General features: G+C 38.8%; 1 protein-coding gene across 1 annotated transcript in view; it reads right to left on the bottom strand.

The window, feature by feature from the left end:
- Window positions 1-1,280: 1,280 nt before the first annotated feature.
- The window catches only part of LOC134099069 (macrophage mannose receptor 1-like), a 39,694-nt gene continuing 28,158 nt past the window's right edge, over window positions 1,281-12,816 (bottom strand). Inside the window, exons 23-32 of the mRNA XM_062551774.1 lie at window positions 7,109-7,211; window positions 6,522-6,697; window positions 6,191-6,293; window positions 5,436-5,668; window positions 5,163-5,328; window positions 4,889-5,038; window positions 3,416-3,532; window positions 3,150-3,317; window positions 2,961-2,987; window positions 1,281-2,092 (exon numbers count right to left, since the gene is read on the bottom strand). Coding sequence (XP_062407758.1) covers window positions 1,872-2,092; window positions 2,961-2,987; window positions 3,150-3,317; window positions 3,416-3,532; window positions 4,889-5,038; window positions 5,163-5,328; window positions 5,436-5,668; window positions 6,191-6,293; window positions 6,522-6,697; window positions 7,109-7,211 — 1,464 coding nt within the window. The 3' untranslated portion in view covers window positions 1,281-1,871. The remainder of the gene's footprint in view (window positions 2,093-2,960; window positions 2,988-3,149; window positions 3,318-3,415; window positions 3,533-4,888; window positions 5,039-5,162; window positions 5,329-5,435; window positions 5,669-6,190; window positions 6,294-6,521; window positions 6,698-7,108; window positions 7,212-12,816) is intronic.

Here is a 12,816-nt window from a genome sequence, read left to right on the forward strand (position 1 = left end):
TACTATGGAAATAGTGTCTGTCTTTACTACCAATGCAAAAATGAAAGGTCTGTATATTTTTTTCACCGATTTTATGGTTGCTTTATGTAACAGATTTATTTTCCCTATAAAGCAACATTTCCAGAGTTTCAGTCACAACATGAGATGTTTGCTTTTGTTTGCAATTGTTTTTTTTGTGTGAGGATAAAGGATCAGGTAAATGGAAGACAGAATCAGAGATCTACTTCCTTTCAACTCTCCTGTAGCCTATACTGTATGTCACTTACAAGGGCACTTGCAGAGGTCCTCACCTCTCTACCTCAAGCTGTCGGCTGTGCTTCGAATAGGTTACTCAACATCGCTGTACTTCAAGCCTTTTTGCTGTGCTTTAAGTAGGTTACTCAACATCTCTGTTCCTCAAGCTCTCCGCTGTGCTTTAAGTAGGTTACTCAACATCTCTGTACCGCAAGCTCTCCGCTGTACTTTGAGTAGGTTACTCAACATCTCTGGACCTCAAGCTCTCCGCTGTGCTTTGAGTAGGTTACTCAACATCTCTGTACCTCAAGCTCTCCACTGTGCTTTGAGTAGGTTACTCAACATCTCTGTACCTCAAGCTCTCCGCTGTGCTTTGAGTAGGTTACTCAACATCTCTATTCCTCAAACTCTCTGCTGTACTTTGAGTAGGTTATCTCTGCTTTTCTCTCCATTTGTGTTCTATAGAGCTCAACACACCACACTACCACCAGGTAAAACTGTTCTCTTCAACATGAAGAATAGAAAGAAAGTATATCATTTTTGACTCTAGCTGATTTATACTCAACAAAGCACCATGATGTGATTCAAGGATAACCAAGGGAGGTGTGGCTACAGACAGATTTGTGGCTCAGCACTAGATTATTTGTTGGGCTGAGATTTTCTTCACAATATTAACACATTCCAGCAGTTTATTGCACCCTTACACCTCTTCTTTGTTCCCAAAAATATGTATTATTTATTTACTTATTGATTTCAGAATCCCTTCATGTCCTTCAAATGGCTTCAATGTAATTTTACACCTTTGTGAACAGGGATTCATCCGGCCTGGCCATCTCACCCCACTATTTACCTGCTACTGGCTGCTCCAGCTGACATCTCTTAGCTCAACTATATCTTTATGAAGCATTGTCCCAGCCCAAAGACCGTATCGGATCAGGATCCCTATGACAATGTGATATGGATTGCAATTTGTATTCGCATCTGAGGCTTTAATTGGTCGTCCGTAGGTATGAAGCAGAAATGATCAGCCATGACATTGACTGTTTATTCCGTTTATGATATATCTTGTAAAACATAGCAGACACCATATGGACATTTTAACAAGGTTAAAACTTGATATTCACAGGAGCTACTGTTAATTTAAGTAAAGCAGAGGACAGATACCCCAGATTTGGGGAAGAGTAAATGCATTCCACATGCCATGAGCTATGAGCAAGGTTTTGTATGGCTTTACTTGTACAAAATCAAAAAAATTGTACAAATCGAAATAAAGTATCAGCTGATTCTTTCATTTTGTATATAAAATCATAACAAGCTTACTTAGATACATTTTTGCTAGCAGTTAATAATAACTGTCAGGCTACACAGGTGTCTACACTGACAGCCTTTTTTCACCTCCAAAACATGGGTATCTATTGGTGGACATTGATTGAATAGGCCTTTATGTGGCCTGATGATGTTTTACAGTTAGCTAAATAGCTTGCTCCCTAATTTAGTTATAAGTGAGGTAGCCAAGCAATGACCCAAAAGTTGAAAAACATGTTGACCTATCATATTTTGTTAAAATAAAAGAGGTAATATAATATTCATTTCCACAGAAAAAATTGGATTGTTACATCGGTCTCCTAGTACACATTCTATTCTAATTCAACATCATGTATTAAATTTGTGTTATCTGGATCTGTTGATTTTGGCACCTCAAAGTATAGTGAGTTGTCAAAGTTAGGACGACTGGGGAGAGTTGGTTTATACCCTTTGTAGTACATATAGGCCGCAATTCCCAGCAAAAGGATCACGGCAATAATGACCACAAGCCCAACCACGGCAAAACTGCGATGAGCATCTTGAAGACCGGGCTCTAAAAAAAAAAAAAAAAAGAACTAATTATGAGTAACAAATTACAATTATGCATGAGAGCACATGTGTGCTTTGGACGTACATCTGTCAGCATTTACATTATTATTATTTTAGTATTATTTTGACATTATTTGAATTCCCTGAGCATCAAAGCCTTGACCTGGCCATTGTTACTTTTTGGGTTTTTGAAACCAGAAATAAGCCAAAGAAATAAAGATAAAGATAACACACAATCACGTCAACTTCAAGGTCAAGGCCGGGCACTACAACGAGGCTACAACATGTTATGGCCAGCAACCTTTAATCTCCAACCCCAGCACAGAAGGATTTAGACTAGGTAGGTCTGTGCTTGCCGTACATGCTACCATTCCATTTATCTGTCCTAGCGACTAATCAAAGCAGATGAGGGACACCTTGTAGTCCCTTAGGCCCAGCTTGAGCGTTGGTTCTCCTGCCTCAGGCACCTGCTCCACCACTGCCGTGTTCCCCAGACATGTCCCTCTTCCCTGACCATCAGCTCACGCACAAGGGGCCTGTCCTGCGTCATCTTTACATGATCAAATACCAGTACCTGCCCTGTCGTTGTGTTTCATTCAAATCATACCCCTGTCCATTTCTGTTCCACCACTGTATACATAAATGTTACTGATGAGACAATAAGTGAAATGAGATCAGTTGGTTGGTTTAAATACCACTGTAGGCCTACATTACATTTATATTTGATGATGGTTATATGAAGTCTATTTGACAGGGTTAAATAAATGGTATCAATCTTTGTGTCAGCTGAATGCCTCTCTGATCACCTAGACAGCACAACAATGACGTAGTGTTAGTGCTGTAGTGTAGTGTTAATACTGTCATCTACTTACTTGCTGTGGAGCTAGCAGAAATAGGGACTGGAAAAGAAAAACATTCAAGTCATGTTAGTAAGAAGTAACCTCTGCTGGAAGGTCTGGTTATGTATATATTTTGGGCTGGTCAATTTCTGTTTGTTATTCTAATATTAAATCTATATTATTCACACTATAATAACTGAAAATAAAGTTGATGTTGCATGCCTTTGGCAGATTTACAGATGTATGGTATGTGCTTGTATAACCATGCATTTCTCCATTTGAAGTCTGATGTTAAGATCATAGCATAGTTATTGTCTTCTTCTGCAAAGTCCACATCGTCTGCCCAGTTGGTATAGTCCAAAACAGTGTTATCCATCCACTGCCACTGACCTGAAGTGCAAAACGTATTGAATCATTTATGAAGATGTATATCTGGCTTTCATTGACAAGGTCCAGTACATTGTCCATTAACCTATGATAATAATTACCTTTTAAGTTTTTGACAAGGCCAATCCAGACAGACTCATACGTGTCTTGTATCATCTCCAGCAAGCCGTTTATAAACTTGGCTTCCTCAGGATCCTCAATGCTGAGCAGAGATCCGCCTGTCAAATAAAACATGTCCACATCAGCAACCTTACCATACTAAAACTAAACTAAGCCACTGAGTCAAGCCACAGAATCTATCGCTTTTTAAAAAGCATTAAATTGAAGAGATACTAACACATAATACTGTATATCTCTCTTTCTTCCCCCATACCTTACCTGTGAAGTAAACCACTACCAGTCATCAGCTATCCTTGTGCCTGGCCCGCATCATCAGACCTGAAGTCCCATAACTATGACTGCTCTACCATCGCCTGTTGCTATTCCCTTGCCCGGATTCCTGGCCCACGTATCCTAGCGATCCATTACTTTCCTTAAGATAATTCCTAATCCCAATGGACAATTTATACCCTACACTGGACTATTTGAACTTTCTGACACTAAAAATGACCTTACTGTACTATAATTGACCCTAGGCAGATGTTGGGCCCTTGAGTCGAGGTTTCTTCCTAAATGTACCTTCAATTCTAGGGAGTTTTTCCTCGCCCCTGTTACTCATGGGCTCTCTCTGTTTGTTTTAACACTCTGTAAAGCGCCATGAGACGTGTCATGTTTTGGCGCTCTATAAGTGAAATCAAATTGAAATTGAAATTGAAATTGAAATTGAAATTGAGATGACATTGTCATGACATGTCCCAACCACTAGGAGGATTGGGGGTATTGTAATCCCAGTCTAGCCTGGTAAGCCAAACTATACAGAAATGTACAGTCTGGAGCCATTCACAGAGCTGAAGCCTGTGGGTGGGATGAACTGGTGTCTTTCAAACTACTCTGCAAGTAATAGGCCAGCACTTGTGACCAATTGTAGTAGGTTGGCAAAATGGCAAACACATCCTTCTTTAAAACAAATGACTTCAGTGCTTCTTTCTGCTCAACCTTCAAAGAAAAGCCCAAGTCTAACTCTTCCAAAGCCGATTCAAACGAGCGCGCTTCGTTAGCCTCATCCATCTTTCGTTGTTCTCTATGGTTGTTGCAACACAGTCTCACACCCAACTCGTTGAACGAGAACGCATGGGCTAGCCCCCTGGCGTCAATATCGGAAGCCGAAGGTGAGCTAAGATGGGCTCAAGGACTCCGTACACAGTTAAAGCGTTCTGATTGGACAGGCTGACTTGGTGTCGAACGCAGGCTTGGCCTTAACGGTGCGACCCTAGACCATCCTGCTAGGCAAAAAATATTTTTTGCCGCTAGGGTGCGTCTAGAATTCTAGGCTAATCCCAGTCCTCATATACAGTATGATCTGGTGATTTTTGTCATAGGGACCTGACCCATCTGGTTAATTCTGTGATTGCTTTATGACATACCTCCTCATATGATCTGGTGATTCTGTGATTGCTTTATGACATGTGACTTACCTCTCTCTTTGCATGATAGTAAGGCTTGACCTGCCATATGCAGGTCATGGACGATTGTATAGCAATAGCCCCGAAAAGGAGACCATATTTCATCCTCAGAAGACTCTTGGCACACTCCAGGGTATTGGGTATCAGGAGTTGGTGCAATGTCTATCATGGTAAAGTTAGATTTATAATACATCATCTACAGTACAACACATTACGCAATCATGCTACATTGAGCCATAGAGCCTTCAAATGGGTACATGTATTGAATAGGTTGGCCAGATCTTACCCGTTGACTTTTTGCATACACTTGGAAGGGACTGATTACAAGGGCCAGTACTCCAGTATCCTTCTATGTCCACAAACCCACAGGAAAAATGGCCTCGGGGCTCTTGCCTGTTCCAGCTTACCATATTCAGTGACCAACCATCTATCCATCTAAAGTAACCACCTGTCTGATGGTTCAAAAAGAATGATTTGCACAAGAGAAATAGAAAAACATTTGTTAAAAATAGGTAGGTATTGTACACTGTCTGCCTGTCAACACAAACATTAGTTGTACCATATTTTTGTTGAGGCCAATCCACATGGGCTGCTTGAGTTTGTGGATTTGCAGTTCTATGTAGGCTTGCGTGATGCTGTCCCGAATGCTGGCCAGCTGGGCTCCATGATCTGCCTCACACCTCTCCTTGGCCTCCCACCAGGTCAGATTGGTTAGCTCCACCTTGAAGGAGTCGTTCCCAAACTTGATGTATGATTGGGGCAGCACTGTCGTCTGTGGGATAATGTCGCTCTCTATAAAACAGAGAGAGAGTGTACAGAGAGTGGTTACAGTTATTGTCCTTATCACCCTGTTCAGTACAAAAATGTGTTACTTCTTATGCTTGTGATAAGGGGACTTGCGCATGGAGTACAACTGTCCTGTGCATTCCTAAATCTACCCACACTAGACTAGACCCTCTAGCAAAGATCCTTCATTACTATCCACTTTAACCCGCTCTGCCTCTAGTAAGCACAACCCAGTTCACACTAAAGATTCTAGAGCGTTCTATGATCTTTGGTTTACACCCAGGGCACACAAGACATAAAATGCCCAATTCACACCAAAGATTCCCCACGCGACGAGATGGAGTTGCAGTGGTGTGAATTAGAAGTTGCACGTAGTTGCAAGCTGTCGCAAGCCGTCGCAGAGCATTAAACATGTTGAGTCGCAGTCGCAAGGTTTTTAAAACGTCGCGTCGCGGCTCGGCTCGTCTCGTCGGGAATCTTTGGTCTGAACCCTACTTTACAAACACATTTTGACATCTTAATGCTCACCAGTGGCTCTTTTGCAGATGTATCCGTTGGTGTCATTGCAAAGTGCTGGCCTCCAGTGCCCAGTCATAGCACTGGGGGAAAGTATCATCCTATAGCACACATTCTGATGAAAATCAAAAGGCCATTTAAACATGACAATGACATTCAGAATGTGCATTATTGTGTTTGCATTTGAAAGTTCTAGGTGGCTAATTTGATCTAAATGGTATTGGTAATTGGTGTATCTACCAAATCTTGGTGGCAAAAATCATTTTGTGTGTTGATTTATTTTGTGGGAATTGATTTATTTCAAAAAGCAAATTATTATATGATAATATTGATAAACAGTTACCCCATCAATACGATTCCAAGATGGAAATATCTCTGGATAGTCTCTCTTTTTGCGGTCAAAGTTTGTAAAAGGCACAGATCTTCCGTCTGTCCAAAAAATGCTTGTTGATGAGAAGGAAGACTTCAGCCCAATCCACAAATCTCCAGGAGCATTCAACATCAAAGTAGTCAGAAAGGCTGAAAGGAAAGAATGAGAGTGAAAAAATACTTCTAGAATCTACTGAATCAAAGCCATCTGCTAGTCGCAGGCATATGTGCCCTTATCGACCACTCTTAAAAGCCACTCGCACAGTTTTCACAAGGATTCTGACATTGCCCAATGTTTTCCTATGTGGGATTTGTTCTTAAGCAACAAGATATCTACTCACAGCTGTTACTGTTAGGCCTGTTGTGGCACGCTTATCAAGGATTATTGAATGCTTACAGTAAATGGAATTATGTTTTTCCTACTATCATCCTATTTTAGAGATTGGACAATGGGGTTTCTACAGGAACATGCATGTTCTGAATGGGCATTGCACTATAGTATCACAAATTACAGAATGGACCAGATGGACAGCTAAATATACTGTATTTCAGGGACAATACCTTGTTCCTCTTTCCTTCTTATAGATACCAGATTTCCACCCTCTGCTTTACAGACCAGCTGAGCCTCTCTCCAGGTTTTTGAAGCAAATTCAGTCTTGTAGCACTGAGAGAGAAGTAAATACAGTATACAGTATGTCAGAGGAAGACATAAAGCCCTGATTTAAAGGTGCCCTGCCACACAAAACCGTTTTTAGTTGTATTTTTATTTTATTTGTTAGGTCCATATGTGTTTGTGTTATGTCGTGAATGTGAAAATGAACTGTTACCTCCTCTGTCAGCTCTAGCCACTGACATGAACAAAAACAAACAAATCAGGCCAATAGGCTACTGTACGGGCACGAAAGTCTCTTCCAGACGCTCATTTATTTCCGGGAGACTGAGCAGTGTCTTGTACATAAACTAAAGCTATATTATCACCATGCTATCATGTGGCATGTCCGAACATTAAGCTAACCACCAATATTTGCGTTTCCGATCTTGCCCACGGTATTAAATCAGCATTAAGATTTTGCCCAGAGAATTGGCAGGACTGGGTGGCGGTCATACGGTATTTTGTATCACTCTGCGGTAGGCCTACATCTACTGTAGGTTACTATCTAAATTAGTACCCATGCACTACTATTAAAAGGCATTTTTTCCATGTACTGTAGCTTGATGGATTCCTGTAGAGAGCGGAAACATTTCCCCCATGACGAGACTGTTTGGGACTCAGTAACTCTCCATGCTGTTTGGGACTCATTTCTGCTTATATCCCAGATTATGAGATGACCCATCCCATACAAAGTGTTATAACATGGCTTGTAAATGAGGGAAGAATATTATTATCAACATAGGTTACTTAGGTTAAAACAAACCCGATTTGATAAATAACTAGAAATGCAATTCCCGAGGAATTACACGAGGGGATGCAATCTGTTGGGTAGACTTTTATTTTGACACACAGGAAACACTTCAATAGGATGTGTAGTTCAGGGAGAGAGAGAGATGCTTAAAGCCAAACATTCTAAAGTGGAACTCTGTTCTAGAATCTTTCTGTTCTAGAATCTTTGATTAAAAGTGACAGTTGGATTCACAGGGCAGTGTTCTAACTAGACTGGGAACTGAGAGTTCTGGCTCATTATGACATCACATTCTCCATTAAAGTCTATGGGGGAAAAATACACTTTTAATTACAAATATCTCAAAAAGTATAAACTTCTCAAAAATGTCAAATAGATTGTCTAGTAGATATTTGGAAGATCTACAGAACGGTGTTTCAACCAAGTTTGTACGTTAAGCGGTTCGGGCTGAATAGCGCGCACAAAAAGGTAAAAAGAATAATAATAATAACTAGAAAAGCATTTCCTGAAGGAAATACCAGTGCATGGAAAGTCATTGCAAGGATTATGCTAGGGTACTTAAAGTGATTACTAAGGTGTTGCTAGGCTAAATAAAGTGGTTACTATTCTATAAAAAGTGGTTACTAGGTTGGTTGCTAGGGAAATCACGTTGGTTGCTAGGGAAATCACATTGGTTGCTAAGGTGGTTGCCAGGTTGTCATTATGGAAGTGGTCGCTAGGTTGTTACTAAGTAATTATAGTGGTTGCTTTGCTATAAAAAGTGTTATTTTAAATATAGTTTTGAAAAGTTATCAAAATCGGGAGAAATAGAGAGAGTGATAGAGAAAGTGAGAGGAAGTGAAGAAAAAGAAGTGAAAGAAAGTGGGGATGACAAGTGAGCTATCCAGTTCAATGAAGAGACACACAGAGAAGAAGTTCCATTGAAGTTGCTGAAATCAGTGAGAGAACACTGGCAAAGTTGATTCCATTCTATTTCTTTAAAAGCTAATTATGATGTCACAAAGCCAATGTTAAGTCTATGGCAAAATTAAGTTTAGTTTTTATTTAATATTTCAAAAAGTAAAAGTCGTAGAAGTATGAAAAGTAATAGGCCGAAACTTTGATGCAAGAGCTACGTGACAAAGTTTGAACCAAGTTCCTACGATAAGCGGTTCAAGTCAAATTAGGGCCTGGAAGAATAATAATAAAAATAAAAATAATAAAAAGAAAAAGCCTAGGAATAACAATACAGTGCATTTCCATGCACTGTAACTAGAAATGCAATTCCCGAGGAATTACACGAGGGGATGCAATCTGTTGGGTAGACTTTTATTTTGACACACAGGAAACACTTCAATAGGATGTGTAGTTCAGGGAGAGAAAGAGAGATGCTTAAAGCCAAACATTCTAAAGTGGAACTCTGTTCTAGAATCTTTGATTAAAGTGACAGTTGGATTCACAGGGCAGTGTTCTAACTAGACTGGGAACTGAGAGTTCTGGCCCATTATGACATCACATTCTCCATTAAAGTCTATGGGGGAAAAATACACTTTTAATTACAAATATCTCAAAAAGTATAAACTTCTCAAAAATGTCAAATAGATTGTCTAGTAGATATTTGGAAGATCTACGGAACGGTGTTTCAACAAAGTTTGTACGTTAAGCGGTTCGGGCTGAATAGCGCGCACAAAAAGGTAAAAAGAATAATAATAATAACTAGAAAAGCATTTCCTGAAGGAAATACCAGTGCATGGAAAGTCATTGCAAGGATTATGCTAGGGTAGGCTACTTAAAGTTATTACTAAGGTGTTGCTAGGCTAATTAAAGTGGTTACTATTCTATAAAAAGTGGTTACTAGGTTGGTTGCTAAGGAAATCAAATGGGTTGCTAAGGCGGTTGCCAGGGTGTAATTATGGAAGTGGATGCTAGGTTGTTACTAAGTAATTATAGTGGTTGCTTTGCTATAAAAAGTGTTATTTTAAATATAGTTTTAAAAAGTTATTGAAATTGGAGAAATAGAGAGAGTGATAGAGAAAGTGAGAGGAAGTGAAGAAAAAGAAGTGAAAGAAAGTGGGGATGACAAGTGAGCTATCCAGTTCAATGGAAGGACACACAGAGAAAAAGTTTCATTGAAGTTGCTGAAGTCAGTGAGAGAACACCGGCAAAGTGGATTCCATTCTATTTCTTTAAAAGCTAATTATGATGTCACAAAGCCAATGTTAAGTCTATGGCAAAATTAAGTTTAGTTTTTATTCAATATCTCAAAAAGTAAAAGTCGTAGAAATATGAAAAGTAATAGACTGAAAATTTGATGCAAGAGCTATGTGACAAAGTTTGAACCAAGTTCCTACGATAAGCGGTTCAAGTCAAATTAGGGCCTGGAAGAATAATAATAATAAAAACTAGAAAAGCATTTCCTGAAGGAAATACCAGTGCATGGAAAGTCATTGCTAAGATTATGCTAGGGTACTTAAAGTGATTACTATGGTGTTGCTAGGCTAATTACTATTCTATAAAAAGTAGTTACTAGGTTGGTTGCTAGGGAAAACACATTGGTTGCTAAGGTGGTTGCCAGGGTGTCATTATGGAAGTAGTTGCTAGGTTGTTACTAAGTAATTATAGTGGTTGCTTTGCTATAAAAAGTGTTATTTTAATATAGTTTTAAAAAGTTATTGAGATTGGAAGAAATAGAGAGAGTGATAGAGAAAGTGAGAGGAAGTGAAGAAAAAGAAGTGAAAGAAAGTGGGGATGACAAGTGAGCTATACAGTTCAATGGAGAGACACACAGAGAAGAAGTTCCATTGAAGTTGCTGAAGTCAGTGAGAGAACACTGGCAAAGTTGATTCCATTCTATTTCTTTAAAAGCTAATTATGATGTCACAAAGCCAATGTTAAGTCTATGGCAAAATTAAGTTTAGTTTTTATTTCATATCTCAAAAAGTAAAAGTCATAGAAATATGAAAAGTAATAGACTGAAAATTTGATGCAAGAGCTATGTGACAAAGTTTGAACCAAGTTCCTACGATAAGCGGTTAGAGTCAAATTAGGGCCTGGAAGAATAATAATAAAAATAAAAATAAAAAGAAAAAACGAAGGAATATCAATACAGTGCATTTCCATGCACTGTAATAATAAAAAGAAAAAGCCTAGGAATAACAATACAGTGCATTTCCATGCACTGTAACTAGAAATGCAATTCCAAGGAATTACCAGTGCATGAAAATGCAAAAATAGATAGATAATGTAGATTGGTTACTTAGGTGTAGATAGGGTAAACATGGTGGTTGCATAGTTTACAGAGAGTTGATAGTGTGAAGGTAGACAGTTTAAAGATGAAACATTCCAGCTCTAACTTAACTAATGATTTCTATTCATGTTAAAATGTTGATTAACTAACTTAGGTAATGATTTCTAGCAGTTACGCTAAAAATGCTAATTATGCTAGCAATGCTAACTTTATTAACAATGCTAACCAGGTTGATTAGCTAACTTAACCGATGATTTCTAGCAGTAATGCTAAAAATGCTAACTATGCTAACAATGCTAAATTTGCTAATAATGCTAACTATGCTAACAATGCTAAATTTGCTAATAATGCTAACCAGGTTGATTAGCTAACTTAGTTGATGATTTTTTGCAGTTATGCTAAAAATGCTACCTATACTAACAATGCTAACTATGCTAACCATGCTAACTAGCTAACTTGCTAGTGAGGACTTTTATTTTGAAACATTTGTTGCTAGGGTATCCATGGTGGCCACTATCAAGAAACAAGAAGTTACTGCAGTATAATCATGTTGGTTGCTATGGAAACGGTCATAAACACTTCATTTTAATGGTTGCTATGTTGGTTGCTAGGTACATGGAGGTTTCATGTAGTTGACTGGAGGCATAGTGGATGATAACTGACAGTTGGAATGGTTGAACAGTTCAATAGTTGAGTAGTTTCAATGGTTAAATGATTTAATAGTGTATTATTGCATTGAGGACTTTTATTTTGAAACAGTTGTGGACAGAGGAAACAGTTTAACAGGATATGTGTAGTCTTCTGAGAGACTGTATGCTTAAAGCCAGAGAAACTGACAGTTGGTGCCCAGGTGGCCGGCCACCTGGCCTAAGATTCTAATTGCTGCCGTGATGTCATAATGAGCAATGTTAAGTCTATGGGGGAAATTGTAATAGTTTTTAACTAATAGTTTAAAAAGTATAAAAGTTACAAAGTTGAAAAATACAAAGCAGGCATGGCATAAGCAAGACCTACGCAACAACGTTTGAATGAAGTTTCTACGTTAAACGGTTGAAGCTGAATTGGCTGCGTTAGAAGAAGAATAATAATAAGAAGAAGAAGAAGAAGACCGAGGAAGAACAGTACAGTGCATTTTCATGCACTGTAATAATAAGAAGCGACCGGATTTCAATAGAGGGGATGCATCCCCTCTAACTAGAAAAGCATTTCCTGAAGGAAATACCAGTGCATGGAAAGTCATTGCAAGAATTATGCTAGGGTACTTAAAGTGATTACTAAGGTGTTGCTAGGCTAAATTAAGTGGTTACTATTCTATAAAAAGTGGTTACTAGGTTGGTTGCTAGGGAAATCACATTGGTTGCTAGGGAAATCATGTCGGTTGCTAAGGTGGTTGCCAGGCTGTCCTTATGGAAGTGGTTGCTAGGTTGTTACTAAGTAATTATAGTGGTTGCTTTGCTATAAAAAGTGTTATTTTAAATATAGTTTTAAAAAGTTATTGAAATTGGGAGAAATAGAGAGAGTGATAGAGAAAGTGAGAGGAAGTGAAGAAAAAGAAAGTGGGGATGACAAGTGAGCTATCCAGTTCAATGGAGAGACACACAGAGAAGAAGTTCCATTGAAGTTGCTGAAGTCAGTGAGAGAAC

Source organism: Sardina pilchardus, chromosome 2 (genome assembly GCF_963854185.1).
Source record: "Sardina pilchardus chromosome 2, fSarPil1.1, whole genome shotgun sequence".
NCBI lineage: Eukaryota > Metazoa > Chordata > Actinopteri > Clupeiformes > Clupeidae > Sardina > Sardina pilchardus.